Source organism: Rattus norvegicus, chromosome 15, assembly GCF_036323735.1.
Source record: "Rattus norvegicus strain BN/NHsdMcwi chromosome 15, GRCr8, whole genome shotgun sequence".
NCBI classification, from domain to species: Eukaryota; Metazoa; Chordata; class Mammalia; order Rodentia; family Muridae; genus Rattus; species Rattus norvegicus.
The window spans coordinates 13545349-13569371 of NC_086033.1; the positions used below are offsets into that span (position 1 = coordinate 13545349).

General features: G+C 45.0%; 1 protein-coding gene across 5 annotated transcripts in view; it reads right to left on the reverse strand.

Moving 5' to 3' along the window:
* Positions 1-2510: 2510 nt before the first annotated feature.
* Atxn7 (ataxin 7) overlaps positions 2511-24023 on the reverse strand; it is a 145453-nt gene continuing 123940 nt past the window's right edge. Inside the window, exons 5-13 of one of the 5 annotated variants that reach the window (XM_039093747.2) lie at positions 23554-23803; positions 21641-21900; positions 21106-21188; positions 15607-15854; positions 14167-14365; positions 13516-13637; positions 9595-10558; positions 8232-8298; positions 2511-6542 (exon numbers count right to left, since the gene is read on the reverse strand). In XM_039093747.2, the coding sequence (XP_038949675.1) occupies positions 6433-6542; positions 8232-8298; positions 9595-10558; positions 13516-13637; positions 14167-14365; positions 15607-15854; positions 21106-21188; positions 21641-21900; positions 23554-23803 (2303 nt within the window). In that variant the 3' untranslated portion in view covers positions 2511-6432. 5 annotated transcript variants of the gene reach the window in all.

The following is a 24023-nucleotide window of genomic DNA, read 5'->3' on the forward strand; positions in this document are numbered from 1 at the left end:
TTTATAATTTTTATAAAATATTGAGGTTCATTTTACACTATAAACCTTTAAGTCTGGATACACTTTGAAACATGCTTCTGTTGAAGAATGTCAACAGAAGCCACTAATATTACTGCATGGCTGAACTGGGTCATCTAGACCAAGGTCGTGAAACTGGCCAAGAGTTTGAATGGATAAGAGTTTATGAGTTGCAACAAATATAAATTTGCTATTAAGGTAAGACTATACAGACTAGTCATTCCCAGCTTTGATAGTCTGCCTTTTGGTCTATACATCTTAATACTGATGCATTATGTCCCACAGAAAACTAAGGCTGGAAAAGCAAAGGAAGCGTCCCAATGTCAAAGTTAACATGTTGATCACCCATGAGTTGCATGGACCCCTTTAGATGTATTTTAAGGGAAAAAAAAATGTAAGGCCACCATCCAATTTTTAAGCTATCATGGATAATTACTCTAGCAAATGTGGTAGATTAACTGATTCAGTGTCGAACTAAGTCGTATGTATTCTTCACGCCCAGATTCTAAACCTGGCCCATTTTGGCAAATGAGTACTCATTTTCCCTGCATGGGAAGATGTGGAAGCCACCAGCCTGTGTTAGAAAAATCTAGCCAAGTAATTCTTAACCCTCATCTTTAACTGATACAGCCTTTTTTTTTTTTTCTAACTTAAAGGCCCTTCAAAAACGAAGGAGGGAAAACAAATAAAAGGTAAATTGGCACGAAGTTGAAATCAGTTAGTTCCTTTAGAGTATTGCTGACTGTTAAGTATATGGCAAACTAAAGTATGATTTTAAAAGCAAAACAAGCCATGAATAATAATGCCACCTGTTCTTGCCAGGCACATTCACCCGTCTCCATGACTTAAGACAACTCTGTTTCTATTCTCTTAGTCCCATCCAGGCAGCAGCCACCATAGTATTCGCCTGAGTTTCTAACTGCCAACGTCATTCTGTGTACAGCCTTCTGAGCAGGTGGCACTTTCACTCAAAGCCAGAGATCTCGTCAACAAAACTAGACTTCAAGGTGTCTGAAAGATTTCCAGAATTACTCTCCTCTTGCCCTTGGCAGGCTTGGAAACTCAGCAGTGCTTACCTGGATCATGGCCGCAGCCCTGCAACTCGCTGCTGGCCCAAACGCCTGTCAATTCCGTCTGCAGCAGTTACTGAGGGGGTGGATATTTTCAAAAGCTCTTAACAGTGTTTGAGGCTCCTCCTGGGGAATCAAGAGACTAAACCGCCACTTTGGCCTAGGAGCTTTGGCTGTATTAAATGAGGGTAACGAGGGCCCATAACCAGCTTTACAAGACCAACATCTAACTTAGAAGACTGCCTGCAGCAATGAGGGCATCAAGTGCTTCTTAGAAGAGATCAGGGAAAGGTAGTTTCCGCCTTTTACAGACTTACATTCTGTGTGTGTAAGAGAACATGCATCCATGCCATGGTACATGTACACATGTTGGTTAGTCGACTGCTTGGAGGAGTCTACTAATGTACAGTGTATATCACAGGCATAAACTCAGGTCTTCCGGTTTGGCACAAGTGCCTATTCCCATTGGGTCACCTTGCTGTCCCATGGACAGCCTTCTGATTAGAACTGTAAAAACATGTTTGAAGTAAGCACGACAATGTTGGAAATAGGGAAGAATCTAGCATGTCTGACTTGCCGGCTGCGTGTCCAGGTGCACAGGCCCAGAAGGGCTCTGGGCTTTAATGGTTATCTCCAAGTCTGTATGAACTTGTTCCCTATGTTCCTGAGGATAAAGGCTCATGACAGCAACAATCTGACGGCTCCATCCATGCCGTCTATGCGGCAACTTTCATAAATAACCTCCCACATTTCGTCATACCTCTATCCTGTTCGCACTCTCTTCAATCTCTGCCAGTGAGATCCCATATGGCTTCTTACCGTCAAGAGAAAGGCAGTAAGTTTAATGGCACAAGGAGATTTCTTGTCACTGGATGGTCTTGCTAGTCCATCAGAGAAGGAAACGGAAAGTTCATGAGGCACTGAGTATATAATTTACCATATACTTAACAGTCCAGTTTGGCTAGTTCCTATAACAAAGGAACTAGCCTTTACTTACTTCCTTTAAGCAACAGCAAAAATTTAGAATGACTTTTATAGATATAATTAATGTATCCTGACTCTAACTGAAATGCATCTGTAAGTATAGAAAGTGGGGAGAATTAAAAAAAAAAACAAAGACTGCAAGAGCTTCAGATTTCCAACTTCTAGCAGGGAAAAAACGTGATGAAAGCTTCTGTGCATCACATTCACGAACGATCAGGCTTAGGGTTAGGGTTAGAGCATGGCGTCTGTGCATTCCGATGCCTCCCTTCCTTCACATGCAGGGCCAGGCCAGGGTACAACTCTGTCTTGTTTACATAGGACTGATTATCACCCAAGACACAGCTCTCTCCCCGGGAACGGAACACTAAGGTCTCAGACGTCGGACTGTGGTGGGGAAGGGGAAAGCTGATGGGAAAGGCACTAGACAAGGCAGAAACGTTCGTGCAGCCAACCTTATTTATTGAAAAGTCCTAGTTTTATTGCCCGTTTAGTAACAATGTTTGTTCAACAAACTAATTTCTCATAAAGCAAAACACAACTTTTCTTATAAATAGTATAAATTATTTTATTTACAGAAACTTGTTACAAAACAAATAGACTATATATTTCTTCTCTTTTAAATATCCAAAGTAATTTTCTATCCCTTGACATTTGTTCATTTCTATACAGCAGCCAACACAAAGTCCAGCTGAGATGCTCTTGATTATGGGTACACATGTATCAAACTATTCACACATTTTAACACAGGAGATTGCTTTAATAACCAAGCTCAAAAAAAAAAAAATTCTTTCAAGGCCCTGCATTCACACTGACAGTATGTAGTGCTCATTTAAGTGATCTGAAAAGGTAAAATGTCTTACATTAAGATGTAAAAATGATTACTCTCTTTTAAACAGTGAAACTTTTAACAATCATTTTTCAAAGCCTAACTTTTCCCCAACCCAGGACAGAATGGAGACATTAAGAAATCCCTTGGCAACAGAACTCTTACAGGAAGACAGCTGCCTTTATAAGGTACATATTTTTTTTCAAATTAAACATTTTTCAATGTTCTCCGAGGTACTTCTTGTATTTTTTAATACAAAATATTTTAAATATCCTATCTTAAACTCTGTATTACATGAGTGACAACAGTTTATAACCCTTGGTGGCACTGGGCAGTCCACTGCAGTGAAATTGCTGTGAACCAAAAAGGTCTTAATTTAAAATACCTTATAAAAATTACCAGCCTTGCTGGCTTTTAACTTCTCCCCTTAAACTTTAAGAAATAATATTTAGGTGGAAAAAGCAAACTCCAGAAGTTCAACTCAGCATTCAAGTCTTTAAAGATATCTGTCTGAGCTTAAACCAGGTTCAGGCACTTTCAGTTTTGTTTTGTTTTGTTTCCTCATTAGTTTTAAACCACATCACATACTAATAACACAGGTGTGCTCAGAGCGGCATGCTCTCTCTCTCTCTCTCTCTCTCTCTCTCTCTCTCTCTCTCTCTCACACACACACACACACACACACACACACACACACACACACACACACAAAACTAAACAAAGAAAAGCAGTGTGTCACTTTGCTCCATGTAGTCTATTCGGAAATCAGGCAACTGAGAGATGCCGTGCCCACTTCATCTGCTTGCACCCACCCCGGAGACACTAAAATGGACACAACTCCCACACAGCAGAGGCATCCCGTAACTGTACAGGAGGCAGGTTCTAAACTACTGGCTTGGCAGTGAACCACTTCAAATTATAAAAAGGTATTTATTTTTATTAATTAATAAATAAATACTAGATGATCTCAATTGTACCAAAAACAGGATATCAGAAAAAAAGACCTGTGCAAAAATACATATTTAAATATGTACAATTCATTTTTAACAAAATATGTCTTCTGAAATAGGGCACTTCCATATTTATAATAGACAAGAAATTCCAAAATAAAGATACAAAAGTAGGTTTTTATAATTCTTTGTTCATCATTGCAGCACTTTTATTTCTTTGTAGTTTAAGAAAACTGCAGAAGCTGTCATGAATTCTATTGGAAAGAATATAAAAAAGTATCCTGGTTTTAAATTGATACCAAAGTCTACCTAGAATCAAGCCAAGCACTGCAAATCTGGTTCTGCAAGTTAACCTAATTCAAAAATATTATACTCCCTTATTTTAAATGGTCTTAATTGTTCACCATCATAAAACGTCGTTGTCAGAGAAAATAAAAGTATTTGAACAGTCTAAGCTTTAGTGCACTGTTTAGAACATGTGTTTGTGGCAGGCAGAATCCAAAATGGCTTTTCCTAATCCCGAGGCTCTGTGTGTTTCCTGGAGATATAATGAAGTCTAAGGATCAAGCTATAGCGCTCATTAACCTAAGTACTATCTACTTTACTCTGAATAAACTTCCTACCGTGGCTCCTATTCACATCTTTCGGAACAGCATCTGTCTAGAAACTCAACCACTAAAAGCATCTTAATTTATAACCATCAAGTCCCCGGTTCTGAAAATAAATCTACCCCACACCCCATTGCACTTGTCAGCAAGTAATGACCGTGAGCCAGGGTTCCCTCTGCTCCTTCCGCAGCACTAGGACAGACAATCAGATGGACCTCCTAACTTTACCACACTGGCCCATCTGCGCCTAGAGCTCCTCGAGCATGAGCTTTAAAACATTCACCGACTGATTGCATAATAAGTGAATAAGATTCTGTTTTCCCTTCCTTAAAAAAATTCAACATTTCCATTAATTTATAGTTAAAGTATCTGCATAAAGTCTTTGTGTTCTTACATAATAAGAGTAAATGTAGCAATTCACATTATTAGGCTGGTAACCAAGTATTTACTACTCATTCTCCCCGTTGTTGACTGAAGTTCCCTGAACCTCAAGTTTGTAATCTAAGAACTGTAGGGAAAGAACGCAATGACTGCGCTCTGCCCAGACACTGGCCAGGACAGGACTAGGAGCCTTGGGGGCTGTCCTGTTGGCCATGCTGCTGTACTCTTCCTAAGCCCGAGGACTCAGTCCTCTGAGCAGGAGCTGTTACAGTGGCCCTAGTTCATCCCCAAATTCTCCGGTAGACGTCTTTTCAAGCAATGTTTTAACACATTGAGCATTCTTTGGGAGTGGGGTGCTGAGAAATCGTGAAGAGGGCTTTAAAACTCACTGAAGGAAGATGGCTATTACTGTCACAGAAAGACGGGTGTGCGTGAGCACACAGTATGTACCCTCACGAAGCTGCTTCTCTCCACGGCATGCACACAAGGCTCTCCAACCACCCTTTCTTGGGGGGTCTCCACCTAAGCCCACCTGCATTCAAATAAGCACCTCTAAAGGCTGACAGGAAGCGGTGACGCAGACGCAATGACAGCAGGACTGGAAGCAGAAACTTACACTTAGTTCTCCAAACAACAGTCAAAGTGGAAGTGGGAGTGATGCCTGGGAAATTAAGGACATTATAGTAACTTTTAAAAAGGCAGATCTTAAAAAGCAATGCCGAGTGAGACAATAACCCCAACCTGACACACGGTTCAAAATGAGCAGTGACAAGAGAGGTCAGTCTCTTTGGAAACCCTACAGATTATGCCTCACTTGAAAATTGTTTACCTCCCAATTGTCCAGTGTCCCAATTGGCTTCTCATCACCAAACTAGTTTTCCTTGTCTCTCTCTCCATTTTTTCTTTTCTTCATTCTTCCTCTTTCTTTCTCTCTTTTTATCACACATGCTTTTGTACCATGAAAACTAAGCTTCTGAGATACTTTAACTTAATATCCAGGCATCAGCAGCTTCAAGCCAGTTCTTAAGTCTGAAGAACTTGATAAGCTTCTTATCCCAAATTACTTGAAAAGGGCTGGGCTACTACGTCATAATGCATTAACCAACGTTAGATTTCTATTCCTGAACACTGCTATTAAAAAACTCTAAAGCCAGATATCCTCTAGGAGGTTACTCAGGATGCAACTTGCTCCTCTTTCTTTGGAAGGCCTCCAGTCTCCAGTTAAGGTGCCTACCTCTGGAGACTGACTTACAGATGAGAATGTGTTCAAAAACACTCTGGCAGAGAAAGAGGGAGAGTCTACAGAAACACTCTTGCCAAAACATTCTTTGCCCAGCCAATCTACTTCAAGAGTGGCTCCATGATATGCTCCAAGTAAAAAAAAAAAAAAAACAAAAACAAAACACAAACAAAAACTTCTCACAGATGGGTAGCAAGTAGTCCAGACCACTTTTAACACTGAGAAAGCAATCTGGTGGCTGAACTTGATCCAGTGTCCTTTATGTGTACTCACTGCTACAGACACAACTTCGGAAAATCCTTGTCAAACAGCCAGAGGTTACCCTGAAGGTCCACAGGAGTTTAGAAAAAGAGACTCAAAGGCATCGTGGAGTCCAGAGTGCTGAGCAGAGGTGTAACTTGTCTTCAAAAATGTCTGGATTATTCCTTCCCGTGGTACTGTCAGCTGTCAGGGTCGTGCCTTTGGCTTTCAAAACAGAGGGATGAGGAAATACAGAGTAAGTAAGTAGTAAGTGGCTAGATGCCGTGCCCAATTCTACACAAAGACACCCTATACCTAAGTTCCACTGACCTGCCAGGGTCACGGAGGTCCATCACAGGACCAGCCTGAAGCTTTGTAAGGACGCACTTCAAAAACATGGGCAACAAGAGACCACTATCTGGGATTCCAGCTCTCAAGTTTTCCTTCTAAGTTGAGTGTTTTTGTTTGTTTTGTTTTAAAACTTGTGTCCTTGAAAGCATTCTAGGCTGTTAATTCAGAACAAAACTAGATGTGCTAACACACAGGTGCGGTGTTCTACACCCAAGGCCCTGCGCACAGCACAGGGAGGAAACTCTGGCCTTCCCATGGGGTAAATTAACATCTAGAAGCCAAGAACAAACTTGCAGGTCAGGGAGTGGCTACACATTGCTATGTCTTGGGCTCCATACTTCACTTCTCTACTCAGAGATTAGCCAACCCAAGCAGCAATGCATTAAAAGTGTTCTCTTCTCCACAGAAACAGCAGAGCTGTGATTTCAAATTCTCTAGAAACAGCATTTATTTTGTTTTCTGACAAGGTCTTTCTGTGTAACCGTGGCTGTCCTGAAACTTGCTATGTAGGCCACGCTGGTGCTGAACTCAGAGAACTGCCTGCTTCCGTCTCCAGAATGCTGGGATTTAAGATATGTGTCACCATGCTCAGTTTTGGGAATAGTATTCTTTAAATGGCTTTTAAGTCATGAGTTCTGAGATTTATATGCAGCTGTAAGATTGTTTCCACTGACAGAAAGCTGAAAAATAGTTTGTAAGGTTAACATAGGTCCTCTGTTTGCAAGTCTCAGGGTTCCTAGGATTTGTGAAGTATAACTAAAAACAAAAACTCAACAGAGTAAGTCTTTCTGTAATGTAACCTTGAGTTAGATTGATTTTAAGAATCTAAACTTAAAGACTGTCTAGTCTTCCTAGAAGACATGTCCCCAAGCCCATCATAAAAAGCAGAGGGAACATTGGCAGATCATGACCCAAACTGTCCATCAGCTATGTAGGCAGCAGCTGCCTTTTAAAAGGTAGATAAAGGAGAAAATTCAAATGTGAGCCCAGCTCTGCAATTTCTCTTTAAACTGGTGACAAGGAAGAGCTGCTACCAGCGGGACAATACTCCCTCCCAGACCCTCCGTAAGCACTGTTAGTCCCTGCTGCCTAGAATGACCACCTCCACCTTCACCTCTCCCATCAGTTCCCTGTAGGTGAGAGTGAGGTGTACACAAGTGTAATCGTCTAAATGTACAACATGTTGCAGTGTGTGTAGACACAACCTCTCCTGCAGGGGTCTCAGGCTAACAGGACACTACTCTCAGAGGGAGTTTGGAGGGATGAGTGTATTGTTTCTTGCTGTGTTTGTACTTCTGCTACACAAATCATAACTGTATGAGCAACTACAAAACAAATAAAAGCAAAGTTCGCATCTGCAGTACTCTTACTCAAAAGGCCAAGGGCACACAGCCATTCTGAATGTAATTAGTTATTTCCCCCAATAATTCTGACATTATCGATTCACACAAATATTAGGAAAAGTCAATTACAATAGGAAGTGCCTTCAGTTTCTGAAAAAGCCCTAAGCAGGTAAGTTCTGAGGATGAGGAAAAGGGAAAGTAACATAAAAGAGAGCCTCACTTTTTAAGTCAGGGCTCTGGGGTGCTGCTGCTGCAATTCCTGTTCGTAAGCAAGGAGAGAAGATATCCTGATGAATGAAATAACAAGATGAGAGATGAGCTGAAGTAGGGCAAAAGAAGCTGGAACACAGAACTACACAAGAGACAGTCAGAAGAAGCCAACAGAAGGCCAGGAACAGGTAAGACACAGCACAAGCAAGTCACCACTCCTCTGAACCTACTAATGGGAGACACAATACAGTTCATCTTAAGTATGCACGTGAAACAGGTTTCCAACTTCAGCTGTGCCAACACTAAATCTTGTTTCCTGATGCCCTTGAAAATAGGGTGTGATTTACCAGAAAATCTCAATTGCTCAGGGTAAAAAACACTCTAAGCTTTTTTGTTTTTTTTTTAAAGGTTTTAAGTCATTGCTTACTAGATCAGTTTGATTTCAGTCTGGCTTTCTTCAAGGGAACATTAGAATAGCTATGCAAATTGAAAATGTTCTCTGCTCCCATCTCTAACACCATCAGATACCAATTCTCTGCCTCTGCAGAGGGAGCCCCTCTCATGCTGACTAACCTCTATTCTAACTGACCTCTCATGCTAACTAACTTCTCATGCTGACCCCTCATGCTGACTGACCTCTCATGCTGACTGACCTCTCATGCTGACTGACCTCTCATGCTGACCGAGCGCTCATGCTAACCTCTCATGCTGACTAACCTCTTATGCTGACTGACCTCTCACGCTGACTAACCTCTCATGCTGACTGACCTCTCATGCTGACTGACCTCTCACGCTGACTAACCTCTCATGCCAACTGACCTCTATTCTAACTGACCTCTCATGCTGACTAACCTCTCATTCTAACCTCTCATGCTGACTAACCTCTATTCTAACTGACCTCTCATGCTGACTAACCTCTCATGCTGACTGACCTCTCATGCTGACTGACCTCTCATGCTAACCTCTCATGCTGACTAACCTCTCATGCTGACTGACCTCTCATGCTGACTGACCTCTCATGCTGACTGACCTCTCATGCTGACTGACCTCTCATGCTGACTGACCTCTCACGCTGACTAACCTCTCATGCTGACTGACCTCTCATGCTGACAAACCTCTCATGCTGACCTCTCAGCTTGGTGCTTCCTCAAGCTTGGATGCTAAGTGCATTTCTGCTTTCTCCAGTGAGGAGCACTGCCAAAAGGCTCAGACATTCTGTGGAGATGCCCTTCACATGGGCATGGATCCTCTTTTGTTAAACATTACCATGAAAGTTAGGCACCCACTACAGGCAAACCGACCAACCAAATCACAGTTTTCACAACTGGCCAAAGTCCCCAAGACACTTGCAGAAATCAGAGTCCACGTCCTACCTGATGGAGGAGGGAATTGTTCATCAGTCCTTGTGGCCCTGGGATGGTGCCTGTGTGCTTCATGTGGACGCTGTTCATGGCTGGCGATCTGGCGACCTTTGTAGGTTTGCTGCCACTGCTGCCAACGGTGCTAGAGCCCGGGGAGCACTTTCTTTTCTTGCCTATGAGTTTGTCTAGAGGAGTGTGTGAGTGAGGGCTGACAGGCAGTTCACTGGACTGATGGACGAATGGGCCAAGAGAGAGAGTGGAGTCGCCACTGTTCACCATTACACTCATCCTCTTGATGGACTCTGCAGGGCTCACACCGGCCGGACCCCGTCCCACTGGCTCGTGCCGGAGGCTCACAGAGTGTGTTTTATTTGTCACACAGTTGAGGCCGATACTGTGGGAAGACGGTGCTGTTGACAGGTATGGAGTCCCAGAGTGAGCCACACAGTTTTTCCTAAAAAAGTCCACGGAATGGGAAGAGGAGGAGGAGGAGGCCGAAGAGGAAGAAGAATGAACTGACAGTGGGGAGCTGTTTTTGCGTTTTTTCCCTAAGCCACCACTGGTACTGCTGCTGGCACTGTGACAGTTAGTGCTGACAGCAGAAGGCTCCTTGGGCCGTACAGACTTGCTAGGTTTCAATTTCTGAGGTTTTCTGGACAGAGGAGAAGAGGGGACTGACGAGAGGCCAGAGGGTGTGGAGGGGGATGAGGATGAAGCAGATACATGTCTGGATTGCATACTGCACACAGGATCCATTGCCCCAGAAACAGCAGGCTGTGCATTTAGAGTGGTTCCGTGAGCTGGTGCCGACTTGCTATTTGGGGAGACGCAGGAGGATGGCAACACAACTGCAGGTGCAGAGACGGTGGCTGCTGCCAAGGAGCTGACCCCACCTTGTGGTGTCGGCACAGAATTCGTCCGGTGAGGAACGCGAGCAGAAACAGGTGATGTGGAACAGGGGACCGGTGGGATTTTCCTGTAAAGAGGAGACATCATGGGTGGTAATGATGGCCACAAATGCTTACCATGACTACAACTGCCATGGACGGTTACAGATGGGCACTAAGAAACCTATTTTCACAAAGGTCAATTTGAACCACAAACTCAATCCTGATGGGGGCCCTGGAAACATTGTGTCCGTATGACTCACACCCCACAACAGCCTCAGACCGCCACTGCTGATCCCTAGCAAGCACTCTTTTTTAGGCACAGGCCACAAGACAGTAACTCTCAACTCATCCTTTCCAGAAGACGTCTGCCCTGATCACCATGCCTCGCTTGTACCTGTCTAAGCCCCTGGTGATAGATTTTGTAGGCCTGGAGATGATGTTGTAACCGGCACCTTATGGACCATTTTATCCATAAGGCCTGGAATCCAGTATTCAAACACTGAAAAGATCCAAGCAAGAATGAGTTACTTGAGCAACAGGCAGATTGTGACTACTGGCCAGAACACTGCACAGGAGGTAAATCCAAAGGGTCTTATAACAAAGTATTTTGCTTGTAATGTCTGAGCAAAGTACTCAGTAGGGGATGAGAAATCTATTTGGACAGTCAAATACAGGAGATCTCCTTTTATTTTAGCTCTGAGTTTTAAAAACTGTGACAGCATAAAAGACAAGGAAATCTAGTAAGCCTGATATTGGCATTAACGCTCAGGGTTAATTAACGTTCAAAGAAAATGAAACAATGGTCTGAAGGCTGTGCCAAGACCATCCTGCCTGAGCCTGGATGAGGTGGCATAGGTCACCACTCCACTGGGGGTCGGTCTGAAATGGCCTGAAATGCTGGCATGTAACTTCATTCTACTTTAAAACGCACACTGCACTTCCGCTTTGCCACTTGGCCATAAGCATTTATGAATCTTAAGCCACAGTCACACTTATAATTCAGGAAATTTCAGGAGAGGACACAGACATCAGTCGGTTTTCAGATCTCTCTAAAAGACTGCAATGTGGGCCGTGGATCCCACACTGAGAAGCCTGGCTGTATGCTTGTGAGACACACAAGTACTGCTTGACAGGTCTGTTAACAATGTGAATTCCTAGGTCTCAGCCAGACTCCACAGAATCAGTCTCTGAACAAGGTACCCAGGCTCACTGCTAAGTTGCTCACTGGATGCAGTACCACACTATGGCCACTAGGTGGCCCGTGAAACTCAAGAGTAGATTGCTTACTGGGTGCAGTAACTGACTATGACCACTAGGTGGCTTTGTGATGCTGGGGTTTAAAATCCGGGCTGTCTGAAATTCTGAGGAAGTCTTCCTCTACAGGCAGCATCTGAACCTCCTGAAATGATATAACTGCCTTTTCTTTTTAGAGGCTCTAAAAAATTAACATACCTACCTACCTCAACACTGCTGTATCTGCCCACCACTGAGACACACATGTCCCCACTGCTGCACTGACTTTTTAAAAGCAGAGGTCATGGAGTTAGAGATGAGTGTAAGTCAGTTGGCAGAACATACATAAAGCTGTGGGTTTGATCCACAGCACCACATAAAACCAGCCATTGTACGCCTGTAATCCCAGCACCCAAAAGGTGGATACTGGGAGGGCATAAATCCAAGGTCATTTGTGGAATGACAAGCCACTAGGAACCAAATCTGGCTGTGGCCTGCTTCCCAGAGCAGGAAGGAGGAGCACTGTTCCCCTGCGTGAAGGAAGAGGCAGGAGGAAGAAAGCAGAGTGGCAAAGTCATGCTGCGCCGAGTCCTACAAGCTAACGGCACACACAAATCCAGGTCCTGTCCACAGGCGTGGAAATAGACTCTTTGATTAGAGACTAAGGCCCCAACCATTTATATCTGACTACCAGGAAACCAAGCCATGAAAGCAAATGGCCTTACTATCATCCATTCAAAAGGTGCTAACCAATGGTGGGCCTTGGATGGACAATGGATGACTTGAGTGTCCCCTGTAATAAGATATCTCACTGAACACAAGCTTTCCCAAAATATTCTTTTAAAAGACATCCCTGAGTCAAAGAGCTTTAGAAATGCTCTTTGGTATACAAAAATACCTCCTGCTTTGACAGTTGCAAAATAATCTTTGAAAAGTGTCGCATAAAAATAAGCTTACTTGAAATGATGAATTCAAGTTTTTGTAGCCATCCATCCCTTCTTTTTCTTACAATACTTTTAGTAAACACTAGGATACATAACAAGATGCTCAAACGTGGGGTGATCTAACTGAGTGACACGAGTGCTTAGCCAGTATGCCCAAGACCCTGCATCATGCACCAGAACCCCAATCTCCAAGGTATAAACGTGCAAGTCCCCAGATGACTGCTGCTGCAGCCAAGAGTGCCGGTGCTCTCTGTCTTCTGGGTTTTGTCACACACTCACACTCTCTGTCTTGCTCTTTCTCAAACGAGTCGTCACCTTTTCTGACACACACTGGGTTCTCCTCCTGAAACTCAGTATTGCTCACACCCTAGTGACAGCTCTTCCAGACCCATTCATCTCAGAAAAGCTTTCTCTGAATCAAACAGCCTGTTTCCCCATCTCAGCTGTTTGGAAACAAACTGAACCTGGTGGCTCTACCGCTAACCTGCCACGTGACTGTATCAGTCTCATTAACTAAAAATTAACAAGGAAAAAAGAGTGATTATAGTCCCGGAGCAAAGACTGGAGTAAGAAACCGGTACCTCTTCTTTCCCAGGCTTTTGTCTCCCTACAAGCCTGACTATATGATGGGGCCCTTACATGTGGAGTCCTTCCAATGGGTGCTCCCGTGCCCAGAACAAGGCGGGGCTGTGGAGCGAGCAGAGGAGTGCGTTACAGAGCAGGGCCTTCCTTTCTACTTTAGCCAGTGGCCATCTCCCATGCAGATAAGCATGCCATAGTCTTACAAACACAACGTGAGGTCATCAAGAAAATACATGATTGGAGCAGGTCAGCTCACCCCATGCCACCCAACGAAAGACACTTACTTCCATAGCTGTGCGTTCAGATGCTTCTCCACCATGAGGTTGAGGGCACAGCGAAGCCGGTTCCACCTGGAGTCAAACACGTAATAACCTCTTCCGATCTGCCGGCTCCCAAATGTGCAAAACTGAAAGAGAGCACAGCGTGCGAGAGTCACCTCAGCGTGCGAGTGTCACCTCTGCCGCCAGAGAGAGCACAGTGTACGAGTGTCACCTCTGCCGCCAGAGGGAGCACAGCGTGCGAGTGTCACCTCTGCCGCCAGAGGGAGCACAGCGTGCGAGTGTCACCTCTGCCGCCAGAGGGAGCACAGCGTGCGAGTGTCACCTCTGCCGCCAGAGGGAGCACAGCGTGCGAGTGTCACCTCTGCTGCCATCACCAAGGGCCAGGCTCTTTCAGGCTTGAGAAAGGAAGAAAATGCCAGAGAAAGGTCAGGGCTGAAATGCCTCAAGTGCCAGAAGCCATGAACCACGGCCACAGCAATGCCTGCGACAGTTGGGGGAGAGAAGAAACGTATGCGAGACCCAGAATAGATTCACAGCACCCAAAGGTGCTGCCCACCCACACAGCCACAGCACGGTCTCTGTGCCTTCCAGTGCCCTGTCCGAGCTTCACTGGGGAGGCCACAGCATGTGGGTACTCAGGGACGCACAGCTCACCGATGCTGGCTGAGGGTGACGACCTGAATAGTGACAGTCCAGTTTCTCAACAGGCTCTTCTCTGTCATCGCCTTCACCCTCCTCACTGGATAAGCGAGAAGCTGGCTCAGTGGCAGGCAAGGGTGGGTGTGGAGACTCACGGCCTGGAGGAGGGTCGACAGGGGTACTCCCTCCTTGCTGAGCAGGGCAGCCTGGGGGCCTGAAGGAGTAAACAGCACAGCACAGCTCAGAACAGACAGCCCATGCCTCAGCAGCTTTAAGTCACACATCTAAAAGCACAGGGGATGGAGGAGACAGGGTCCGTCCAGCAGCCTGAGGCCAGCATGCTGGCTGACTCAGGTGACGGTGGGCACATGTGTGCATTCTCATACACACGTGTACACAGCTCTTGACCTCACTATTCTAAGGTGAATGCCTGCCATTCAAAACCAAGGCAGCTCAGAACCTTTCTTCCCTCCCAGTCGTTTCAGTCTCCCCAAAACAGGAGCACACGTAGAACTCATGAGAATTCTTTCATTGACTGCTCTGCATATCCCCCCAAAATGTCCCGAGTACCTGACTTGTACAGTGGTAAGTAGACTGACTGACAGAGTACTCTAGTCTAACCTCAGGGACAGGAGGACAAAGAATGAGGCAGCACTTCTGCACCCACGGTCAGTCTGAGCATCATTCCTTCCTGCATCTGGGATGACTAGTGGTTTCCAAGTAAACCTGACCTTCCAGATGACAAGTCTCAGTGAGAAGGTGCCAAAGGACGCACGCACTACAGAATCCTGCTCTGAGACCTGACCGTATTCCAGTCACCCCTGTTCCCAAACGGGTCCAAAGTCCTTCACTTCAACTTGGTTAAACAAGCATAAGAACAGATATATTCTCTCGTCACTGCCTCTTGAGTTGTGTGCACAGTAAATTCTTGTTAAAGCACTCTGACACACTGCTTTTCTGTGGTGCTAAAATGCCTACTTTATGCTCAAGACAAAGTCCCAAATGAGTGAATGAAAACCCATGTTGATAAGCAGATACTATTAAAACTAAATGCTTGTCTACAACCTTTCTCATTATTGCAAACAGTCAAAAACAGAAGAAATAAATGGCCAAAGCCATCTGAAACTTTCCTACTAGAAACACAAAAGAAAGACCCAGTCTGAGCTCTGCTTAACAGAGTTAAGAAAAATCTGGTATGGAACCACCACAGGACAGGCAGTTCTAGCTTTACACTAGTGTTTATGCCTGTAACCATAAGCCCTGGTCAAAACTGAAGACTTGACAATTTTTATAGTAAAACCCAATTTAAAAAAACATCAGCTCCATTGGGACAGTGGTGCAGACCACACTCTTGACAGTACAGCTGCCGGGCAGTGGACGGCAGGTGGAGGGATGCTTGCCTACTTGTACAGCCGTTCCCTAAAGGCAAGGAACAGGGTTGGAGGCTTGGCTTACCTTGGAAGACTAGGGGTGTGAGGTTTCGGTTTACTTGCTAAGGAAGGCTTTGACTCTGCAGGAAGGTGTGGCTCCGGCAGAGTCCTAGGAGGGGTAGGATGCGGGTCCCTGAGTGGGTGTGGTAGTTGCTGACAGTCGGGATGGCGAATCAGCTCCTTCTCCCTGGTTCTGTTTTTGTGCTCGGCTAATAACACATCAAATCGTTTTCTTCTGCCCTGAACAGCTCTCCGCTGGGTTAAGGAATGTGTCTACAAAGACAGACACACACAAACAAAATCAACAAACAGAAACCAAGCAGTTTCAATAATAAGTTTAACATGCTGTATATCCCCAAACTTCTCCCCATAAAAGAAGCAACCTAGAGCTTTGCAAAGATGAGATGTGTCCAACTTTACTAAACGAAAATCTTGTCTCTTCAGCGAAGCTGGACTCACACATTCTAGTTGTAGGACTGGGTAAAGAAATGAGTTTCAAGCAGAACAAAGGGCAGGTGCTCATTTCTATGCAACTAAACCAAGTTATTCATTCAGGCTCTTACGAATTTCATCAAAAAATTATGATTATTAATTTAAAACACTATTGGTAAAGTATTCTTTTAGTAACTGAGGACAAAAATTAAACATAACTGCTTTTCTTTAACAAAATAAAGAGAGAAGCCAGCTCTTAGTAATTGTAGAGACAGTCTGGGGAAGCCAAGAAAGACTTGAGGAAAAGAACTCAAGGCAGAAAGAAAAAGAACCATTGACAAGAGGAGACAGAAATGCAGTGAATACCAGGAACATGTTAAGTCTGTCCCGTCAGTCTCTGAACTAGGGAATGGGCAGGCAGACAATATGATAATTCTGCTGTAAGACAATTCCATCACATCTTACAAGAAAACATCTATATACCAAATGTATTTGATAATCGCTGATGTTTTTAAATATTAATTTTACGTTCAATCATGTCTGTATGTGTGTCTATATATGGGCATGTGCATGTGAATGCAATACCTTGGAATCAGAAAGTTTGGAATTAGGTTTCAGGAAAGCTGGAAGCCACCCAAGGCAGATAGATTCTGGGAGTACACTTCAGCCTTCTGGAAGGGCAGTGCTAGCCCAGGAGCTAGCCCAGGAGCCTCCTATCAGGAGACAGAGGTGAATCTCCAAGAGTGACCAGAGTTAAGTCAACCTCGCCCATTATCGAGTCCAACCACTGTAAAAATCATCCTCCAGGGTCACGCTCCTGTCCTCAGCCTCCTGCCAACACTGCTGCCATCTGGGTTTATACAGAAGCAGACAGATGGCAACCCTCAGAAGCAGGTGATTCCATTAACTAAAGAGTCTCATCCATCGCCTTCCTGAATACAGTGAATTAGTCTGAACATTCCCATCTGCCTTTAGGTTTCAGGACTCCAAGCCTGGTATAGCTCCTGTGTGTGTATTCAGGACTCCTTGCACCTCTTAAATGTAGTGACATAAGGCTCTACACAGCAATGGAAGCATCACATTCAAGGTGCACACAGGGGAGCTCTACCTGCAACGCTCATAGGAGCTCAGGTGACTGACTGTAGACCAAGTCTGCCCAAGACCTAGCCTGGCACACACGAAGTTACTTCCTACTTTCTCTCAATGTCTGGAAATATATTTATAACAAAGCAACTTAAATGAAAATGAAGAACTTTATCCTGTTCATTTCTGTGCCAGGTCCTAGAAGAATGTTTACCAGTTAGTAAAGCTTCAACGAAAGAGCATATAAAAGACCTTTCCTGCAGAGCTGGTTCAGACATTAAAGAGCACTGGCTGCTCTTCCAGGACTCTGGCTGCACTGCCAACACCCAGAGTAGCTTACACCCATCTCAAACTCCAGTCCCATGGGATCTGACACCTTCTTATAGACACCATGGGTGGTGTACACACATAAATCCAAACAAAACACCCATACACATAAAGAATTTTTAAAGACATGTAAAAAGAATGGCCTACCAATACATGTACAAAGAATAAATGTGCGAATACCGGTAATATCTGTCTCCTTGGGGTGATGTACAGATGTCTCCTAATATTTGGACATCTCTTGTTGCTTAGCATAGTAAAGCCAAATGCAGGAGTAGGTGATACTGTAGCAGCCCTGTCTATAAAGTAAGTAGGATTTCCATGGAGCTTGGAAGCATACTCCAGATACCTCTCACCCATGCAATCACAACTCTGCTGAGGCTGCTTCAGACACAAAAAAAAGATGACTGTGTACGCTGGCTGCGAGCAGTCTCCTATGCTCTACGGCCCCTGCTTGCTGCCCTCTGCTTTCTGAGTACGTGCACTACCTGCCTTCCCCTCTTTCTGCTCAGCTTCCTGGGCATCTTATTTCCTCTGACCCCCACTGCCCACATAAATCAGAATCCATGTTTCTGTGGCTATGAGGCCTGCCAACCTTCATACTATAGGCCAGTACAATGCGTAAACCATCAGTAGTAATATGTTACACAGTGGTAATTATACTTAGGAAAAACTAAACCTTTGTTTTCTGTATCAGACTGTAAGGTCCACAAGGCTAGGAAACATGCGCTGATTATATCCTGTGGGACTTCAAATAAGGCTTGTGCTCACAGCTGTATGCAACAGAAAAGTAACCAGGTAAACAGAAGGACAAAAGCCAACAGTCACCAACTCCCCTGCACAGAGTTCCACTAGCCTGGCATCAACTTATGGGCATGCATGGAGGGAGGGTCGTCAGACATGTTGTGACCCACGTAACTCACAGTACTGGGTCAAAGAGAAAGCAAAGGAAACGAGAACACGCAGAACAGTGGAAGCCAGTACAGGCCCCTGTCACGGTCTAGGCCTGTGGAGGTTAGAGTATGCCTAGCCAAGGGAGTGGCACTATTTGGAGGTGTGGCCTTGTTGGAATGGGTGTACCTTGTTGGAGGAGGTGTGCCACTGTGGGCTTGGGCTTTAAGACCCTTATCCTGGCTACCTGGAAGCCAGTCTTCTAGTAGCCTTCAGATGAAGATGCAGAACTCTCAGCTCCTCCTGCACCATGCCTGCCTGGACGCTGCCATGCTCCTGCCTTGATGACAATGGACTAAACCTCTGAACCTGTAAGCCAGACCCAATTAAATGTGGTCCTTAAAAGAGTTGCCTTGATCATGATATCTGGTCACAGCAGTAAAACCCTAACTAAGACAAGGCCTAATTGGAGGTTGCATTTCCTACTAGTCTCATGCTGAACTGACACTGACACAATGAGTGTGACAATAAGTGTAGCACCATGCTAACAATAGCAGTGACTTCCTTAACACAGAATAACACACTCTCTGGAAAAGATGGTAGGCATCTATACAAAAGCAGGTCACCTAGCAAGGAAGGCACAGAGAGAACAGAATGAAATTCCCTGCAGATTCTGTACGCGAAAACCTGGTAGTTATGAAAAGAAATGAAATTGAGGCCTTGCAGGGATTTTAGCACTCCCAAGTCCATCAAGGTGATGTTTACCAAGACATGGAAATGAGCTAACAGCCCATTGACAGATGAGTGGACAAAGGAAATGTGGGACATGTTTGTAGTGGGCATATTTATTCCTCAGCCTTTCAACAAAATGAAATACTCAACTTCTGCCAGCGCAAGCTGAAACAAACTAGTCACAGAAACAGGCTTATATGAGTCCCTGACATGTGGAATACAAAACCTTCCAACTCACAGAACCCATGAGTAGAATAGGAGTCATTCTGATCATGGGGACAGCAGGGAAGAAACATTATCTATGAGCAGACACAGAACTTCAGTATAGCAGATGCGTTAAGTCCCAGCAGACGTGTGCTGAACAGTTAATACTGTATTCTCCACTTGGAAATACTAGGAAAAGGTGATCTAACCACAAGGCAAACATAAAAGAAAGGAAGAATTCTGCTCTACCATTTGCTTCATGGCTCATTTTACAGCAAATCTTAGTTAAACAAATAAGGAGCATTGTTTCTGGGCAGCCCGGGTCACAACAGCCATGTAAGCAGGAGGGCAGACATGAGGTGAGGTAACTCCATGCTGTGGAGTGTACATGAGCAGCACTGTCACTGCCCTGCTTCATCACAGCTCAGACCGCCTTCAAACACCAACACAACATACAACTATATCACTAAAATTGTACTCCATCAAAGACAAGAACGGTCACTTCTGAGGTATGACCTTCTCTCTGAGAGATCCGAGGGCGGACTTGGACTCAGGTCAAAGGTATCCACCAACCTAAGAGAGAATGCCAGTATCACAATATCCATGCTATACTTTCCTAAGGAGAAAACAGCTTATGATTGTTTTTTGAAAATTTAGACATTTAAAGGTTTAAAATTCCCAAGCACATCTGAAGTCTGTCGTGATGGGAATGGCAGCTGCATGTCACCAATCCAAATACTCACGAGGACATCTTGAGCCCAGCAACCCCAGAGCAACCTGAGCAGGAGGGAAGACCTCATTTTAAAGTCCCCTGATGCAAAAAGCCACTCACAAATATTGAAACTGAAATCTAAGTTAAGATAAAGTCGCATTGGCCAGTCAGATAGCTTTGATGGAGAAGGGCACTTGGTCTGATGACCAGAGTCTGATACTCAGAAGCCAAATGGTGGCAATGTGGTGGTTTGAATAGGTTTGGCCCCACAGACTCAGGTGCTTGCTTGGCCCATGAGAAGTGCACCCCCAACCAGGTGTGGCCTTGTTGGAGGAAGTGCATCACTATGGGGGTGGGCTTTTAGGTCCTATGCTGAGGCTTCTCTTGGCTGCCTGTGGAAGATACTTTTCTCCTGGCTGCCTTTGAATCAAGATGTAGAACTCTCAGCTCTGTCTCTAGCACCATGTCTGCCTGGACAGTGCCGTGCTTCCTGCCATGATAACAGACTGAGCCTCTGAAACTGTAACCCAGCCCTAATTAAATGTTTCCTTTATAAAAGTTGCCTCGGCACGGTGTCTCTTCACAGCAATGAAGCCCTAAGAAAGTGGCCAACTGAGGGGTTGGGGATTTAGCTCAGTGGTAGAGCGCTTGCCTAGGAAGCACAAGGCCCTGGGTTCGGTCCCCAGCTCCAGAAAAAAAAAGAACCAAAAAAAAAAAAAAAAAAGAAAGTGGCCAACTTCTATGTTATCCTCTGACCACACATGAGCTAAACACACATAGAAAAGAAGGGCAAAGAAAAACAAGCAAAAAACATTAAGGTCACCTAAAAACAATGGTGGAAAACTATCTGACCCCTGCAAGATGTCCTTCAACCTCAATGTATATGCTGTGATATTCATACACAAAGGCATGCACAACAAAATAAATTAATTAAAAATAAAAACAAAGCTCTCCCACAGGTACAAGTTATGCTAATTCATATCATGTTTTGTCAAACAGGTTTTTTTTTCCCCATTACAAACAGGTTATTTAATTTACACAACGCAGAGGAGCCAGCAAGCACCGGCTCCACAGGGGTCAGGCAAATGTGTGGATAGCATGGTACTGCCGACAACCCTGTCACTTCTGTCTTCAGAAGGCACCTACCTTGCAAGTCAAAGACCTGGTGCAGGGCTTCTTGGTGTCCAGATCAATGACCCCACAGTGGATGTCAGGATCAAACTCTCTTTCTGTCAGAAGCACACAAACATTACTGCAGTAGGTGGACTGAACACTGCCATCATTTTTTTAGATAAGAGGAATCTCAAGATAGACAAACTACAGCTGTAATAAGATGTGCCGTATTACTAATGGGTATACTGCAGAGGAAGTGAGTGCTGCAGTAAACATCAGCCCAGCTGGTGAGAACTACTACCAGAGGCCTGGAACAACGTTTGCTTATTTACTTTGCATAAGAGTTATCTATATTCAGAAAAATCAGAAGGAACACATACATTTCCATACAGCAAGTGAATGTGTACACATATAAGCAAGTGTGCTCTTTAAAACCATGAGTAAAGACAGGTCCACCATGAAGGAACCCCTTCCCCACTCAGGTCGACCAGCTTTAAGGTCTTTCATTTACAATCTGCACACCCAACCTTCTAGCCATAGAAACTTTAAGAGAGAACTGTGCTATTACCTGATAATCTCTTATTTAAAAACTTCCTGTTATTAGAACTGTCTTCAGGTTTCTTTTCCAGAGTGGGCATTGCAGGAAGCCCTTTGCCATTCAGAGTCTGTCCAGGTGAAGGCAAGGTTGGCTTTGGTATGGAGGGACAGCTAAGGCCAGGCTTGACTGCAGAGCTCACAGGAGCGGGACAGGCTGGCCCTACTGTGGACCTCAGTAGTGCGCCGTCCATCTTCGGGTGCATCTTTTCCACCTTCACAGAGGGTGTCATGCTGCTGCAGGAAGTCAGAGTACAATAAATGAGAGGCCTGTTACTCCAGAGCGATGGGAGCAGAGACTCAGTCTACCTGAGTATGCACAGGCTCTGGGAAGGCTTCGACATTTTGTTTGAACCACTAAGAAAAGCTAGTAGAGTTCACAGCCAGCCAAGTTTGTAAGCCCTTTGGACAAAAAGCCCAGGGTATGAAACTGACCTCTTTTATCCTTTTGTAAACCTCACCCCCATGGACCTTTGAGAATTCAGACCCCATAGTCAATGCAGTTTCTATAAGAAGCAAAGCATGAAGAGTTCTACAAGGACCAAGATAATGCCACAGAGGTCCAGGAGAATCCCTCACAAGAGTCATTACAACAATGAAAGAAACTATTAAATGAAACATGAGAGTCTGAGGCACGGAAGCCTTCTGAGAACTTAAATGAAGACACCTAACACAACACTGGATGTCCCCTGAAGCCGCTCTCTGCTGCCAACGAGGAAGACTTGAATCAGCACATCGTGTGTTACCATTTCGGCTCTCCGATCCTTCAACACAGGCTCCTATGACAGCAGCTTAGGACGGAGGCAACTGGCAAGCGGCTGGTGAGCAGGAAGACCTGTGCCACTAACAGAGCAACGTTCCTCATGCTCTTGCTCTTACTGTTATTTTACCTGGTAAGAGTGAGGTCAGCAAGACCATAATGCTTCACTTGGTCCCTGCTGAGCCTTCGCTCCACAATGGATGCTTGGATAAGTCTGCAAACCCTAGTGCAGTCTGCACTCCAACAGCTGTTAAGCTGCCAAGTGACTTAAACGCTGCCCTGTCCTTTCTCTGGCTTCCAGACAGCCATAGAAGAGAAAGCCAAGTTTCCTGTGCTCGTTCTCCATGAGCAGAGCCTGGGGGCTGAGCAACCAGGTCAGACCGTGGTAAAGAGCTGATCCTGGAACAGCCTGACAACACAGACCCTGCAAACTCCTCTGGCTTCACCCAGTGCGCAAGCTCCCTGAGTAACAGCAGGTACTGAGCGGCTCTCTCCATAACCAAGGTCATGAGACACTGGGGGTAAAACGTGTGACGTACCCTTCCCCAAAATGGGGACACTTCTGCCATCAGGCTGCGAGACAGTGTCACAGAGACACTTCAACCAGAGTGACCTCCAGAGAGCCCCTAGCTGCAGATCCACTTTAAAAGCTTGTCAAAAAAACCTTGGAAATGAGACTCCTTCCAGCCTTCCCTCCTCACTGCTGTGCCTTAAACTCCAGAAGAATTAGTGCCTCACTTCCACCATGAAGACAATGGGAGTAGGATTTGAACTTAGACTTCTATGACTTAAAGACACCACATATGCTTCCCTTACCCATGTGAAGAAAAAGAGAACAATGCATATTCACAGAGATGTTATGGTCAGTACATGACATCACAGACAAATACAGCTCATTTTAAATAAATCACACAGGAAAGAATCGATAAATATTACTAGCCTTGTTAATACTGTGATAACTTGAAGAGCTTCCAACAGGAGGTAGGGAAACGAAAAGAGCTAACAGTGTCCTTGAACCCCCCAAGTGAGCTCTCCAGTGACTCACAGGCACTCTTGGATGCTCCACACAGGGCTGACTCATCCTAGCAGCTAAGGTAAGCCTTACGACCCCGAGTGGCCATACTTACACTCTTCCATGGGGGACTTTAGTCTGCTGCATGGGATGCATGGGCTTCATGTTCGCCCTGAGCTGAAGTTTCTCTTTGGGCAATCTGAGTAACTTGGAGCTTGAGGATGCGCACAGGACCCCTCCACCAGGAGGCCGGCTGCTACCACCGGCACCACCGGCTTTGCTTTTGGACAGAGATGGGAAGAGCGAAAATACTGAAGTGCGAGGAACAGCCAAGGGAGGCTTGCTAGATGAGCTATGTCTTCTCTCTGAAACAGAAAACAAAGACAAAAAGAACATGCTGCAGGCAGTCCTCAAATGGAAAGCCCAGACAGTTCCCTGAAACCGACCAACATGCTGCTGCTAAAATAGTCCTTAAGTAAAGCATGCTCTAGATCAGCGGGTTTGTTTGTTTGTTTCCTTTTTTTTGGGGGGGGGGGGTGGCTTGCTTGCTTTGTTTTGTTTGTTGACACACAGTTTCTCTGTGTG